The 15,961-nt window shown below is 39.5% G+C and overlaps 2 protein-coding genes across 2 annotated transcripts; both read right to left on the bottom strand.

The window, feature by feature from the left end:
* Positions 1–5,105: 5,105 nt before the first annotated feature.
* ccna2 (cyclin A2) lies at positions 5,106–8,328 on the bottom strand. Its single transcript, XM_078260104.1, has 8 exons — positions 7,699–8,328; positions 6,759–7,020; positions 6,523–6,629; positions 6,136–6,359; positions 5,827–6,031; positions 5,615–5,728; positions 5,350–5,483; positions 5,106–5,182 (listed from the first exon to the last, which is right to left on the bottom strand). Exons 1-8 carry the CDS (start codon positions 7,915–7,917, stop codon positions 5,131–5,133), a joined length of 1,317 nt encoding a protein of 438 aa, XP_078116230.1. The 5' UTR covers positions 7,918–8,328; the 3' UTR covers positions 5,106–5,130.
* Positions 8,329–9,622: 1,294 nt separating this feature from the next.
* bbs7 (Bardet-Biedl syndrome 7) lies at positions 9,623–15,961 on the bottom strand. Its single transcript, XM_078260102.1, has 19 exons — positions 15,482–15,961; positions 15,261–15,326; positions 15,087–15,149; positions 14,812–14,987; positions 14,529–14,715; positions 14,351–14,423; positions 14,136–14,243; positions 13,919–14,049; positions 13,578–13,662; positions 13,214–13,316; positions 12,895–13,087; positions 12,486–12,560; positions 12,313–12,381; positions 11,915–12,054; positions 11,254–11,418; positions 10,939–11,048; positions 10,730–10,833; positions 10,382–10,505; positions 9,623–10,145 (listed from the first exon to the last, which is right to left on the bottom strand). Exons 1-19 carry the CDS (start codon positions 15,515–15,517, stop codon positions 10,012–10,014), a joined length of 2,142 nt encoding a protein of 713 aa, XP_078116228.1. The 5' UTR covers positions 15,518–15,961; the 3' UTR covers positions 9,623–10,011.

The raw sequence follows: 15,961 nt of genomic DNA, 5'->3' as shown, positions 1-15,961 counted from the left end.
CAAACTGAATCACTGTGCGTTTTTCATTTATGAGCGAAGCACCATGGCCCACGACAGCCTGGTATACAGAGCTCTGGTCAGCTCAATTTGTCAGGTGCTGACTGACAGACAATAAGCTCTGTCATCAATCAAAGGGCCTCCCCAGCCACCACCACTGGTGGGCTCTGTTTGCTCTTACTCTGTGCTGACGGCAGGTGTTATCAAATGCAAATAGCTCCATTTCTACAAATATTACCTGGCTGCATGGATCTTTTAAAGACATCCACAAAATGTCCATTATAAGAACTAGGGCAGTTTTGTTGGAATAACTTCTTCCTTTTCTTTTGGGCAACTGTCCACAGCTCTAATGTAAAGAACCATGTAGCTTCACACTGGGACAGAGTGGTTTCATTTTCCAATGTGGCCATTTTGAATGGACGTTACATTCAGTTGGGAAACTACCTGCAAGATTAGCATTAGCACTGTCAGACAGAATTAGTTAAAAACGTTAGTGACAACAAAATGAGGTAGCAACACCAACAGTGACTAGTTGGGACGTTAGCTAGCCTAATTGCCTGTTAGCTTCTTTAGACTAGGGGTCAGTACAGAAGCAATATACAACCTAAATGTTTGAAGCTGGATTAACCCAGTTTGAATTTCGGAAATTCAGCATATTCCCCAAACTGTCAAACTATTACTTTATTATGCTTTAGTAATGCATATTCCCAAACAAATTAGCAATTAATCAAATTACCATATACCAACAAAATGAATGATGTCAGCCTCGCAATATACTGCCACAAAACTAGGCTACAGTACATCAAAGCTAGCAGTATTTTTAGGTATGGAAATCAGCAATATAGAATATATATAATATTCAAAGCAACATTTAGAGGTCAAATTATGTGTGTCCAAAGTACATAAACAGTCGTGGCTACATTGCAAACAAACTACAAAAACAAAAAACAGGTACATGACTTATTTCCATCATAAAATGCTAATTTACCTATTATAACCTACAATTATTCCTTTCATATGAACATATGCTTTTTCAAAGCAGCCACCAGAAGAATAAAATCCTGTAAGATGGTTTTCTTCTGTTGCTCAGAGGCATAGGCTTGATTTATCAAAGCAGGTGTTTTCATCTCTTCTTAAGTCTCACTCTCAAAAATGCAACCAGAGGCCCAGAAATTGGATAGAGAATATGAGGCATAATTTTGTAGTTCTCATCTGCAACATTATTATCCTCAACTCTCACCTCATCAGATGTTTTGATCTTTCCTTGACCAGAATCTCCCTCCCTGCTGTCTGCAGCAGGGATCTAGTGGATACTGGCTCAGACGCTGCTGTGACTCTTTTCATGTCTGAGTTCATTTGTTTTTGTCTTTCTTTCTTTGAACCTGCACACACGTGCTGCATTAGCAGACATATGGCCCTCTATGTTAGAGGATTGAGATGCCACGGACAAATTTGATCTCAACAGAGGTGAAAAACATGCAGTCATGGGATCTATTCACAATGTCAGACCTCATTAATATGCAGGTCGTTTGGTGAAGGGAGCAAACTCTTATTAGTATGAAATAACCTGTGTTCAGACTTGTTGAAGAGAAAATCCTCAAGATTTCCTGGTTTGAAATAGTGAAGTGTTTTCTGACCAAGCATTAAAAGTCAGATAGCTTTTAATAGCTAACATCTTTTCCCTGTAGAAACTGTTTACACCCCTTGAGAAATGTTCTAGGCTGAGGCATCACACCCAGAAGCACTCTGTCTGAACCATATTTGTGTTATTGTTTTGCTCTTTCAGGAAATCAACTGTCGATTTGTACAGTAATTAACATGCTTCCCTCAGGGCTATGAGGATATTGATTCCTCTAAGGCTACAGTATTTAATCAAATACAGGTCAGGCACCTCTGACTAATGATTGAAGAAAAATAAAACTAAAAGACATAAAGTTACCCAGTCATACTGAGTGAAAACGTGTCAAATACCCCTGCCTGTGTGTGGTAACCACTGAGAAATAGTATTAAGCCTGTGGGCACTTGCAGTTGATATTATCCTTTTGCCTCATTTCATTTCATATTACTCATGGGCGGCAAATCCTTCATATCCCTCCCTCCTGCCAATTTACCAATGAGATGAGAGGAGTGCAAATGGCCCTTCTGAATGCATTGCTTTAATCAGCATGAATCAAGATGCAGATTTAATCTTGGCTTGTGCCTTTACTCGGCAATCTAGATGTTTGAGCTCGGCTGTGTAAATTAATCTAAGAGATAAAAATAAATAGCTGTTGCATACAAATAACAGTGTTTTTAATAACTCAGGATGATGTAGATGAAGTCTCCCTCTTTTGTCCATGCCAGAGAGATAATGTAGAAGAAAAAGACAGTGGTTTCTATAAGTAAGAACATGACAGGTTTTATTATTTTTTAAAGCGAACATAAGCACTTGAGTCCTAATCAAATCATATTTTAAAGTCATTTTCTTACATGAATCTGCAAAGCACTCCAACAAGCCTCAGTCCTGGCAGTGTTTTGGCAGAAGTGTCCCCATTTTTCACAACACATGCTGAAACCTCTGTTCAAAGCAAGGCTGCCTGAAAGAGCGGGCAGGCTGCAGCATGGATTTTCCCACCGAGTTACTCAGCTGCTTGAGGAGCATCCAGAGAAGAAGCAGCATCAGCATCAAGAGTCCGAGGAGAATCCCCACATACAAGCTCAAGTTCCAGCCCCAACCCAGTGCCAGGGGCAGCGAGGTGGACGCCACCAGAAATTTTCTGGGGGCAGGCATGGGGTTTGGCAGCAACCCGCCCTCCCTACCTCTTCCAAAAAAACTCTCTTTTCCCACAACTTGGATCTCCTTAGGGGTTCCACAGATGCTGTGATGTAGCTGCAGGAGCCATTATTCAAACACGTATCCAACTGGTTTGGCTATGTTATAGAATTCCCATCTGTTCCCATAGTTTAATCCTCCAGGTAGTATAGACAGGCATGCTGTCAGTGGCAAAGCTAACCTGTTGAGAGTGTGTGCATGATCTGAGCTGTCCATTCTCCTGAGATGAAATGGTGGAAAGCTTTCAGCAGCTGGGCTGTGCTGCCCCTCGCCTGTCAGACTCCTCGCATAAAGCCAGCCTCCCAATTTATCAGGGGTGGGGGGGGAGAGAGAGAGTGAGCGATGCCTTCATCGCCACAGGCTGCCTTCACTTTCACAGAGAAAATCAAATCACTGATGAATGAGAAGTAAAAACATGTCACCCTATCATACCATTTACTAATCGATAACTGAGCAGACAACAAAAGGCAACCTTTGTTTGCTATATGTCCTAATATTTCCCTATATACTCTGAATTCAGATTAACACATTTTGGGCAAGTAGCATTAACAATTCATGATCACTTTAGGTAATTGTATGTATCGTCAATATAGGCTTGCTGTTTTGAATGTTTATATTAGTGGAAGTTGCATTAAATTGTTTAAAAAAAAATATGGATTTCAGGAAATGATACTGCAAAGATTTCATTAAAGGAACCATTTCCCCTCAATTTTGAGTTTCTTGTTAATGTCTCAGCATTTCATTTTCTCAGTCAAAAACTTGAGAATTTGACCTAGCATCAATGGATAGTCACAGCTGTTACTTATTTAATGCTTGCTTAATTCCAGAGTAACTGATCAATAGTGTCTGGCGTGAGAAACATTTAATTGAAATATAAAATGGCTTACACCAGTGATTTTGTAGATGAACACCAGATTATGTTGAAATTAATATTTCAAGGAGTGTCTTTAAATTCAAGTTGTCCTATTCTTAAAATTGAATTTTCCAAACACTTTGAGAGCATAAAGGGCAGACACAAGCTCATGCTTCAGCCTACACACAAGTCAGAAACTTTTAGAACCATGTTCATTGTAATTCTGTGCGTAAATGATATTGTATGAACCTTGTATTATGAAGCCATGTATTTTTAGTGATTAAGACCAATGTGTCTGAAGCCTCTTCACACTTGGTGAGAAAGTATCAGTTTCCCTTCCAAGAGTTACAACTTGAGCCAAAGCTTAGCATTCAATGCCTCAAGTTAAAATAGATGGAGCTTAAAGGCACCTTAGATTAATAAACAAGAGGTTCAAAAATCTGAGACCCAATTTGATCAGGCATCCAGGAAACAGGATTTTTATATATTGTGCTAGTTTTCTAAACCGACACTGAAGGACAAGCCCGTAAAAGGCAATTATAGCATTTCAGGATATTTGTACTGGAACATGTTTGAATGTTTTTATAAAAAAATTGCTGTGGCACCTGTATTCACCCTTTTGGGAGAATTTAACACTGGCAGCCTAGATGACATTTTACTGCCATTAGCATGTAACTACATGCGACAGTTAATGCTGCAGTAGCATTTAAAAAAAAAAAATCCAAAGTTCCTGCCTAGTGCAGATGATTATAGAAAGGCCCGCTTAGAGTTGCTTAACACTGCAGAGAGAAGAAACCGGAACATACAGATCAGTAGTCAAAATGTTTCAGCTTTTCAGGATTTCACTAAAATATGTTTCTCATTTGAAGTTTGCCATGTTTAACATGAAACTTCAACTTGACATTGTAGATATGACAAACTAGAGAATGCATATATCCACTTTAAAAACCTTATCCTCTGCTGCCCCCATGAGTCCAACACTGACCATAAAGACAGACATGAAGTCTTATGTTAAATGAATTTTATTTACAAGAGCCATATTTTACAGTGCAGATGGTGCCTTGAAAAAGCTTTAAACTTTCAAGACATAATGAGACAGCTGACTCCATTACAGACAAAACATGCTTTAATGTGCATCCCATGAGGTCAAATTAACGTCACCTCTCAGGTGAACCAGCAACAACTGCCATCAACAACCTTTAAAAAAAAAAAAAGTACATTTACAGGAGTTGGACACATCAAAGCAGAATGTCGCAGTGTCGATAAGACCCACATTTTGTCTGCAATTAAGTCAACATTAAAACTGCTTGATTAACCAACTGTAACGTCTGGTATGAATGTCGTTTGAGTATATAAAAATACCTTAAAAAAAACTCTAAAACATCTAGCGCTACTCCAAGAAGAGCAGGCCATGTCATTTGAAATTGTGACATTAAAAACAAAACTCTACATGGACAAGAGGAGGAAGTTAATTCAGCAGCAATTCAGTTGGAGTGTCGATGAGGGAAACTTCATGGTACCTGGAAAAGAAATGATCCTTTCAGAACATTTGCCCCATTGTGTAGAATTATGAAGTCAACCCAAAGTCAAACAAGTTTGTCCAAGTCTAGTCAATGGCAGCAAACGTAATACTCCAGTTACAAACGAAGCAAAAGCATGTTTTAGGTAATGCAAGTAGCCCACTTACTTGGAGCCCTTGTACTTTTCTCGAACAGACTGCTGGGCATGCTGAGGAGCATTGAGGCATGTTTGGTGCAGATCCTTAACACATGGCATCAGATCTTCCAGGGAGTAGCCTGACATCTCGATCAAGGACTTGGGCTGAGGAAGAGAACTTTGAGTCATCTTGCTTATTTGCACACATCACAGAAGACTGTTTTAACAAGCTTGCAGAAACTTCAGGAGATCAAAAATTTACTTCATAATTACTACTACAACATTTAAAAATTTACCCATGAGCCACCAGTCACTGTGTGGTTTGCCAGGGCATAGGCTGCAGCAGCTGTATGTGATGGGAGGTACTTTAAGAAGGGATCTGAATCAATGAGACTGAGCTCCCCAAGGTACTGAAAAACAAAGTTCAGGGATTAATCCTTGCCATGTTGGTGTGTCCAAACTGCATAGACAAATTCATAAAAACACTTCAATATTGCTGCAAGCTCACCATTGCCAGGCTCTCCACCGGTTTGCTAACAGACTGATGGAGGAAGTACTGGGTGAGAAACTGGATGATTGTTGGTGCTGCCAGATCAAAGGAGAGCACTTTAAGCACCATGTGCTCCATTCTTAACACTTGCTTCTTGGTGTAGGTGTCGTCTGTGATGTAAACAAACTCTGCCACCTCTGGGGGGTAGATCTCTTCAAACTTCCTGCATTTGAAGATTTAAATAGTCACTTTACATAGCGGGGAAGCCAGTCTTGAGCATAAACATTGTAAGTTGAATAGACCAAATCTAAAATAATGGGTACATACGAAGCCAACAGCATGGCAGCGGTTCCAACCAGCTGAAGCTTCCCCCTCAGGACAGACATGGAGGAAAGGAAGCGGTCGATGTAGTTTACAGCCAGATAAAGTGTTTCATTCTGGAGTTTGTATTCTTCCCCAACCTCAACCAGCCAGTCTACCAGGATGGCCCTCATGCTGTTGGTGATGTCAGGCTGCTTCTTCATGTAGCCTGCCTTAGGCCTGGTTTTTACCTGTAAAGCATCAGTGTTACACAACTACAGGCAAAGCCCATACACTTTAGACACTTGAAATGCATTTCTAGAAAGGCCTCGTGGCAAGTAGGTTATAAGCAGCAAGACAGTTGAAAGAATTGAGGCAAAGCTGCAGTTTGTAGCATTTCATTGAATTTCTCACCTCCATCTCCCTCAGGTATGTGTGGATTTCAACTGCATATTCTGGGACCTCGTTTACATCGACTTGTTTCTCCTCCCCCTCAACCACAGACATGTCCATTGGAGAGTCTGGGAAAAGAAGTTTACATTTAGAGCAGTACAAATCTAAAACTAAAGTCTGGTCTTAAACTACAGTTTCTATAAAATAGAATTTTTAAATTAGAAATTGAGACTTCCATTTAAGTATTCAAAACCCACCAAAGCTGACATCCATTGCCGATGGCATTTCAATGGTGGCAAGGGGCTGTCGGAGCCGTGCCACGGTATTGATTGAGAGTAGAGACTCCACTTCTGGGATGGATTTGGCTTTGACAGCTTCGACCACCTGCTGTGGCTTCTTGGTGCAGGCTCCATCAGGCTCATCCACGTGGATCTGGAAAGTGGGTGGCTTGGCAATGGGCTTCTCATTGCAGCTTTTGCCCAAATCTTCATTTTTACAGCAGGAGGGCTGTGATGACTCCTAGAAGCAGAACATAGGTCAGTTCAGATTTGTCCCACAAGAGGAAATGCTTTTTGCAGACACTTAAGACATTAAGTGTGCTGGTACTATGCACAATACACTTAAAGTTGATAAAAAAGCTTAAACGATAAGCATGGGAATAGTACAAAGTGGTAACTTACGTATGTAGGCAACCAGGAGGCACACTGACAGTTTCGTATTTTTTTAAATAGCAATTAATGTACAAGATAATCTATTGCAATAGATTTTCAGAAATTATAGGACGTCAGGACTTTTGGGATAAATTTTGGCTGTTTATGCAACACCCACATTGCTATTCACATTTGGGAAGGCGGGGGGGACTCAAATGCACAAAGCAGAAAATCCAAAGTCAAATCAGTAGGTTGTCTAGTCAAATCTGCTGAATAAAGCAGTAAGTGTACAATTAAGTAAATGGTGATATTAAAATGGCGGACAATCCGGTTAACATTGTTAGCTAAAGCATAGCTACGTAAATAAACCCATGCTGTAAAACAAACCTAAATTTGGCAGTAAACCCCGAGATGCAGGTTATGTTAACTGGCAAGATAGCTGAAATTCGTTGCCTCCAAAAACTACAATGGCATCCCCATCTAGGTTATCATTAGCAAACACTAGTTCGAGCTAGGCGAGCTATTTAGCATCGTTACCCAAACTAACCTGTTTCGTGCCGCGCTGGTTCAGGGTTTTGCTTCGCTGGTAGTTCTGCAGGGCTCCCAGGACGGTTCTGCCGGTTGCTTGTTTCGGTGGAAGGTTTTCTTGGTTCTCGTTTGAAACAGCAGCTCGGGGTTTAAGCGAGCCCCTCAGTCTTGACTGCATATTTTCTTGGTTGTGAAACTCACTAGCCGCGCTTCCATGTCCTCTGTTAGCTCCCGACATGTTGCCTCTCAAACAAAAGTCCAACCTGTCTCCGTTCGCTTACCAAGATACTACAGCTGGTGTGTGCTCTTGTAAGAGTTTTAATTGATCACGTATAGAAGATTATATCAAGGCTCGCCTTAGTTTCTAGTTTGCTTAGGAAGAACCGTGCACAATCAAAACTAAACTGTTGAGATGGCAACGACTCTCGGAACTGCAGTGCAGCGCTAAAATACACAAACCAGACAAAAACAATGCACAGTTGGCGGTACAAATTCTACAAATGTGTTTCTTTAAGTTGCCATACTCCTTGTGCTCTAAGATTACGACCAACCTGCAAACAAGTCAGCTAGCCTCGGTCCATTCACACAGAAACATGCAGATAGAGATGGTGCTTTCTCTCAGTTCAAGTAGCCCGCGAGGATTGAAACGGACCAATCGCAAGCCGCACAGGCAGTGACGCATTAGATGTAAGGCAACCGAAAGAGTACAATGTTCGCTTGATTGCAAATTCAAAACTGGTTTGACACATTTGAACGTAAAAGTCGCATATGGACTAACGTTTTTAAGGAGTAACTGCTGCGGGAAAATGTCCGTGCTGGAAGAAGTACTCCGAACTTTAAAAAGTAACAATACCACGGTGTAAAATACTCTGGTATTAAAAGTCATGGATTTAAAATGATAAGCATCAAGTAAAAAGAACTCATTATGCATAATGAGCTATTTGAGCATACTTTGCAGCCCTATTATATCCCTGGATTATAATTATTGATGCATTAACGTGCAGGTATCACAGATATTGCAGAGGTGAAAGTGGAACTAATTTGGATTACTTTATATACTGCTGGGTATCTTAATCTATAATAATCCAACATCATGAATTAGATAATGATTTATATTGTTGTAATTAATAATCTGAATCTGCAAAGTAACTAAAGTTATTAAATAAATGTAACAAGAAAAAAGTACAATACTGGCTTCCAAAATAAAACAGAATAACATGGAAAGACTCAAGTAGCCTACAAGTACCTCAAACTGGTAAGTACAATGTGTTACATTTCACCACTGGATAATGTTCATGTGTAATTTCATTTGCTCCTACCATAGGTGATTTGACATAGAAACACTGTTGAAAATAATACTCTTACTAAATACTAAATCATTTTGGTTATTCGGTAGTAATTTGACTCATGATAATGGCCAAACACACACCTTTCCATCTTTTGTCAGCGATAGATTTCAGATTCTTTATTTTAGAAAAAGTAGAAATATACCAGAAAGTAAAAATACTAATTAAAGTTCCATATTAAAAATGTAACTTAAAGGTACATAACTATTATTAGCAGATAAAGTAATGTAATTAATAATTTAATGTATGCTGTTAAATATGGAGTAAAGAGTGCAATTTTTTCCTCCTAAATATAGTAAGTGGCAGTATGAAGTAGCATAAAATGGAAATACTCAATTCCTCAATTCAAATCAGGTCAAGAGGATGACAATATCAAGAAAACAAGCATGGCAATTATGTAATGACTTATCAATTTATAGCAGATGTAATCATTTAATGAATGAGACTTCAGCATGTTGTATGGATACATTACTCATTTGTCACATATGGCTCATGACCACACTTTTATCTTTTCTGTAGAATTTCATATAATCATATTTCATAGTATTTGTTCACTATACTTTCCATCCGCCCCTTGAATGATGCATCTTACAATGGTTACAAATAAACTCACATTTTTATTTCAAGAGGGGAAACTCACAGTGCTATGGTAATGGTGTTATAAAAACATACATTTTGTGTGCTTTTAACAGTGTGTGAAATTTCAAACCTCAACCAAAACTTAGTCACCAATAAAAAGAGGAAACTGGCAACCTTGTAGTGGTTTATTAATCACTGCCTTTGTTTTTAGATGCTAACAAAATATATTATAAATATTTAAATAATGTACACTATTATTAGGACAAAAAGTATCTAAATGACAACATGACATTGTCACTGCTAGTAACTACCATACAACAAAACCTTTTGTATTTACAATACAAAAATAGCACAAATAAAGACGCTCGAGGACAAGTAAATAATACCCTCTGATTCTCTACATGATATCATGCCTCATTGAAAAAGTCTAACAGAGAATTTAAGTCATAATTATCGAGTATCTCCAGCAACGAGGACACCTTGGTCTTCACATTCTGGCCTTTGAACTTGAATTTGTCGATGAAGAGGTCTGTGATCATTCCTTAGGGAAAGAAAAAAAATACAAGTTACCACAAGCCAACAAGCTATAATTCATAACGTAGTAGAACTTTACATTTAGGTAAATTCCTGTCTTAAAATTTTAGCAATGAATTGACAAATGTAAAAAAAAAAATAATAATAATAATAATAATAATTCCATGGAGAGTCGTAAGGAAAATCAGTTAACTTAAAAGTGTCTTTGGATAATAGTGTCAGTGAAATGCAATAATGCGGCACCATAAAGCCTCTCGAGGTGCGCTGGCTGCTTCTTGTACTCCTCAAGGAGATTAGTGGACTCATCCAAGATGTTGCGATACTCTGGGATGAGGAAGTCAGCATTCCCCTCATGAACCTGAAGCTCCTACCAGTCAGATAAAATCAGAGAGGAAGTGAGGTGGAGGTCAGTAAGTGATGAACATTTCCAAATAAAGCCTGTCAACAGCCCTGAAAAAATGAGTGAGAACTCGTAGAGCGTTTAACCAAAAGGTGGGCCTTTGGACATAAGCAGTGAATGTATTAAAACAGAGCTGATTCAGCTTCAGAGTGGATTTTTCCTGTAGGACGACACATTTGACCAATACGTACTTTAAGTGCATCGATAAGCTGAACCTTTCTAGCCAACAACAACTGGTATTCCAGCTTTGGATGTATCATCTTCAGGGTGTGACTCACAGACTCATCGTTGATATCTGGAAGAATAACAAACAAGAACAGTTAGTTGAACAGGTTTTAATTAATTATTCCCTGGAAATATTTTGTCAGCAGACACTGAACATGAATAATAATATACCTACCATATGAATTGTTCAGGTTGATTTTCCTCTTGGTGGCTTCTTTAGAGAGAACATCACTCAGTATAGAGATGGTAGAGATGTTGTCTGACTTGAAGTGACCCTCCCCTTTGCTAAAATTACAAATAAAATAAAAAAGATTTCATTCCAAGTAGATTACAACATAAATCCCTACTAAATCTGAAAATGAAATATATAAAATATTTCTAGAGGCATCAGACAGGATAAAATGGTATAACCCCTTGTCAGTTAGCTCATCTCCTCTACAAATGTACATGCAATCCTAGAAAAGCCTTTTAACTGTGTGCTAGTATTTACCAGTAGGTGGCTTCAAGCTGTGTCCCAAGAAAAGTGTTATGGAAATAGAAAGTGATGCTCTCTCCTGCAGGTGTTTTCTCGGGCACCTCTGGCAAACAGAAGACAACCCAGGAGTGGATCTCAGCAAAACTGAACTGTCCCACCAGACTGAGCCTGTTCATAGGCCTGTATGACAGACAGAGAGACAAAGTAACAGATATTTTGTAAGGTCAAAATTAGTAAGAACATAACTAACAACTGATAGATGACACCAATGTCACTGGATCTCTTTTTTTTTTTTATAATAAATGATTAAAAACAAAAACATAGTTCTCAGCAACTAAAGGACTCTTAGAGATAGAGTTTTACTACAATAACTGGTTAAGCATTTGGCATGGGACATTTTTTAATAAAATGCAACAATTAAATACTATTTTTAGTATAACTTATAATCACACGGAATTGGCTTTTTTATTTCACGTGTGAACATATCTGATGTGGGCAGCCATTCAGAGGTCTGAAACCAGGTTATCATTTCAGTGTGATTGACATTTACCTGGTTTTGGGCATCAACACAAACCAAACCTTTGCCCAGAAACACAGGAATAAGGACTTAAGGAAGCTTCAAAATAGGATTTGATTACTGAATTCAAATCCCAATTTTCTGTCTGAAAGTCTTCACCTTTCTTGGTCTATGCTGTGTGTCCGTTGGTGGAGGGACAGAGGTTTGATCTGGTATTGGCGAACCTGGCATGTCTTGGGTTGCAGTCTGGGGGTAATATAGGCCTGCAGGGTCCCATACTGTCCCTCGATGGACCTCACCTAGAACAGTTATTATGGATGGAACACATTATTTTTCTGCACTGAATCATCAAATAGTTTGAGCAAATGGAATAGGTGGCTACAGAAATGTTTGTACTTCGGTTAAAGGGACAGATGCAATGAGCACGAGACGCAGCTGAGTACTGTCTGTGACTCACGATTGCACAAAGGAAGGCCCACTGTGGTATTGTAACTTTTCATGACAGAAGTAGAAGTAACAAAATGCCCCAACATGAAGAGTTTTGATGCAAGTGTTACCTTGAGCTCGAGTCTGGTAGTGTTAGCCTGACATCTGTATGTGGCCAGGAGAAAGTTCCCATTAGGCTGCTAGAAACAGAATTCAAGAGTCAGACCTCTGGGGGCAGCGGCAGGTTCATGACCTTTTTTGTAAAGTATGTTTGTCCTGTGTAGAAAGAGTTTACACAGCTCACCTCTGAATCACATTCACTGAAACTGACAACAGCTGAGTTCTTATCCACATCCAGCAGGTCTATGGGGACGTCACTCTGCATAGGAGATCCATTTTTAAGTTACATTTAGCATGTTTAGAATCAGAATCAGAAAAGCTTTATTGCCAAGTACGTTTTTTACACATACAAGGAATTTGTTTTGGTGTTGTAGGTGCATGTCACACATTCTCTAAAATAAGTTAAACAAACAGGTTAAACAGAACAAACAATATAAGTATAAATATATGTATATATATACACACACAGAATGTATTAAAACTAAGAGAGTAAGAATTTATGTCTCCAACATGGGATCAAGACCATAATTTATTATTAAAAGAGTCTGTAGGCACCAGAGCTTGAAATCACAGGGATATAACAACAAGCAGACCTGGAGCAGCAGATTGTCGATGGCTGTCTGCACCTCAAGAGTGAGGTTGTAGCTGGCATCGTCCTGGCAGAGAGTGAACTTGTCATTGATGCTAAAGACGGGCACAGCAGAGACGGCTGTGCTCGACTGAGAGGTCTGCTGGTACTGCTCACGGCCCTGCTTGACTTTGACCTGCAGCTGCTCCAGCTCTGCCCTGGAAGGGAACACTATGATTTGTCTTGAAATCATACTATACATACATCATACGTTACACAGTAAGTCAAACACATTGAAAAAGGCACAAGAGCATACTGTATAATGAGAACATTTTTGCTGGTACCTGAGTGCTTCTACTTTGGACTGGATCTCCTTACTCATTCTGACCTCATCTCCGGGGCCCGCTTCAGCCTTCTGGGGCTCAGTGGTCAAACCAGTTACCCATCCTGAAAGAGGTAATGACAGTAAAGCGGAATATGCTGTGCGTGTCTCAAGATCTCCTTCAAATACTTTACATTAACTGTTGGGTTTTAGGAAACCCATGCTTCATGTCAGACAGTTCCAGAAATGACTGTACATCTCTTATCAAATATTAAGTATTGCAGATTGACGGATACTTTGATAGGCAGAACAACGGACACATTTTCTTCTCTGAAGGAAAATTTGGGAACACTAGGTGCTGGTTTTTAGTTATTTTTTAATCTAACCTGTGTAAGTGGCAGTCAAGACCTCATCATAAGACTCCTTCCCCACGCAGCCACCCTGGATGGAAGTCACGCTCTCTGACAAAACCTGAAGTCAGGAAAGACAGAAAACTTTGGCCATCAATAATCAGTATCAATCATGTTTTACAAAAAATGACAATGGACTTGGGCATCTAAGAAAAGGCCAGAAAGGTATCAATGCACAGGGAAAAATATAACAAATACTATTTCATCTTATAAAAAAAATTAAGCTGTTGTTTCCTTATAATTTTATAGGGGCACTGACTGACACTGACTGGGTGGAAATTGGAGTGAGTAAATTGATAATAGAGGCATAAACTCACATGCTCAAAGCGTAATGTGGGCTCATTGGCGCTGTCAAACCCATAGACCTCAACTGTCCCATCATCTCTTCCCACCAGGATGTCATTTACTCCGTCCCCCATAATGTCATAAGCGTCGATGCAAAGAATTCCTGATGGGAGACAGAAATATTCTATTAGTGATTTGTATTTGATTGGCAACATGCAAAAACCTGGTGTGGTCATGTAAACAACATACCTCCTTTCTTTTTGTCGTTATCAATCTCCCATTTGGTCGCAGCTGAGCACTCACCGATCTGGACCAATCCTATATTGCCATCTGTAGTTCCACAGAGGATTTCCTCTCCTGTAGAGAAATCATTGACATTATGTTAGATCTGTTGTGTGCGTATAAAGCAGTCATATACTGTATGCTATTGTTCTGGTACGCAGCACACAGAGAGGTCAACTTACCTCCGTCTTTATTGTACAGTTCCAAGACAGATGGCGGGCCAGGGACCTCAATGTCATAGGCAAGCTTGGATCCCTACAGAATAAGAAAAACACACAGAATAATAAATCACATCTAATTGTATGAGGTAGAACAACTACCCGTATCAAAATAAGAACAGCAAATATAATCTTGGTCTACCTGCAAGACTCTGAGAACCCGATCTTGGCAGGCCAGGACCGGGACAAGGCGAGTCACATTTTCCGAGGACAAGCATATGATATCATTGATTTTGTCTCCAGAGAGGTAGTAGTTTTGGTCCTTGCAGTCACAGTAGTGGTTGTAGATGTAACTTGCACACACAAAAAGATCAGCGCCTGAGACATGCCTAGAGAAGAGACAACCAACATTACTTACTACAGTAAAAATCACACAGTCCTGCATGAGTAAATAAGGTAGGGTAAAGGAGAGAAGTGGTTCCTACATGGCGTTAATGCTCTCAGTGAGGTTGGCTTCAAAGGTGAGAAACTGTTTGCCTTTCTTGGTGAATCCTCGGACCTGAGAACCAGAACAAACAAAAATCTTCTCCTGTGGAGTTCCTGCAGCTCCTCCAAGGTCCATTCTGGCTATTTTCTGCCCTGGAAGTGTTTTAAACACGGTCTGAAACAGAGAATCAGATTCCTTTCCATTAGAAACTGACAAATTAAGATGCAACTGGCTGTATGATAAGCAAAGAAAAATCATAACCAGGACACTTACCACTGCTTCTCCTTTCTTCATCCCAAAACACGTTAGTATACCATCATGATCAGCAACAGCAACCTGAAACATAGAGACAACCAAGAACCGTGATGCTGCAGTAAGAAACAACTGAATTATAAGACAAAGTCTGATAGAGTCCAGGTTAGGCTCAGGCATTTTTAGGACGGATACCTTTTGGGTTGCCTTTTTTCCTAATGCTGGAAGCAGCCTCATAGTTTTCTGGGATGTCACACCAACCTGTGAGGACATAGCAGAGGTAATTGACTAAGTTAAAAAGGTACTTGAGGGAAACACTCTGAATGCACAGTTAATGTTCAAAAATCCAATGTCAGAATAAAAGACTTCAAAAAGAACATCATACAACAATAAGCTGTACTTGGTGTGAACGTTACCTGAATATAATCAACTCGATTAAGGTTGATCTCCATCTTCTTTCTCCACTGAGTGTTTTTTCTTAAGGGGAAAGTATAGTGCAAATGTTCCAGGTAGGTTATAAAACTGCAGGGATCATTAGTTGCAGTCCACCTTGATCTGTCAATCACAACGTGTTGGTAAAATTAGAACACGATTGTAATGGTGAAGAGAGACTGGGATTATCTAAAGCAAGGAGATTAGCTCGACGTGCTAACGCTAGCTAGAAAGCTAATTGACTAACCCGATTTATTCGCACGCCAACTGTCTACTTTGGTGAATAGATATCATCTTTAACAAAATTTACCGAGCTACATTAAGACACCGGAAGCAAGTAACCGTCTCTATATGTTGTAAACGCGAACTTAAATCTTTTTTTTAACGCGTATATTAGTTAGTTAGGCTGAAACGTTCCCTGAGACACTTCAGGAGGACCACATAAACGCAGTGTTCGTTGTCGA

This window comes from Sander vitreus, chromosome 10, assembly GCF_031162955.1.
Source record: "Sander vitreus isolate 19-12246 chromosome 10, sanVit1, whole genome shotgun sequence".
NCBI lineage: Eukaryota > Metazoa > Chordata > Actinopteri > Perciformes > Percidae > Sander > Sander vitreus.
The sequence above is the reverse complement of the archived record's forward strand: the minus strand, read 5'-3'. Positions and strand labels throughout refer to the sequence as shown.

What these genes read in the sequence shown, in the direction of transcription:
- ccna2 (XM_078260104.1), bottom strand. Translation starts at nt 7,917, where the DNA reads ATGTCGGGAGCTAACAGAGGACATGGAAGCGCGGCTAGTGAGTTTCAC. An exon ending in GGCAATGGATGTCAGCTTTG is followed by an intron (nt 6,630 to 6,758) that starts GTGGGTTTTGAA and finishes TTCTTTTCCCAG; the next exon opens with ACTCTCCAATGGACATGTCT. An exon ending in GAAAAGTACAAGGGCTCCAA is followed by an intron (nt 5,183 to 5,349) that starts GTAAGTGGGCTA and finishes TTTCTTTTCCAG; the next exon opens with GTACCATGAAGTTTCCCTCA.
- bbs7 (XM_078260102.1), bottom strand. Translation starts at nt 15,517, where the DNA reads ATGGAGATCAACCTTAATCGAGTTGATTATATTCAG. An exon ending in ATCGAGTTGATTATATTCAG is followed by an intron (nt 15,327 to 15,481) that starts GTAACGTTCACA and finishes ATGTCCTCACAG; the next exon opens with GTTGGTGTGACATCCCAGAA. An exon ending in AGCTTATCGATGCACTTAAA is followed by an intron (nt 10,506 to 10,729) that starts GTACGTATTGGT and finishes TCTGACTGGTAG; the next exon opens with GAGCTTCAGGTTCATGAGGG.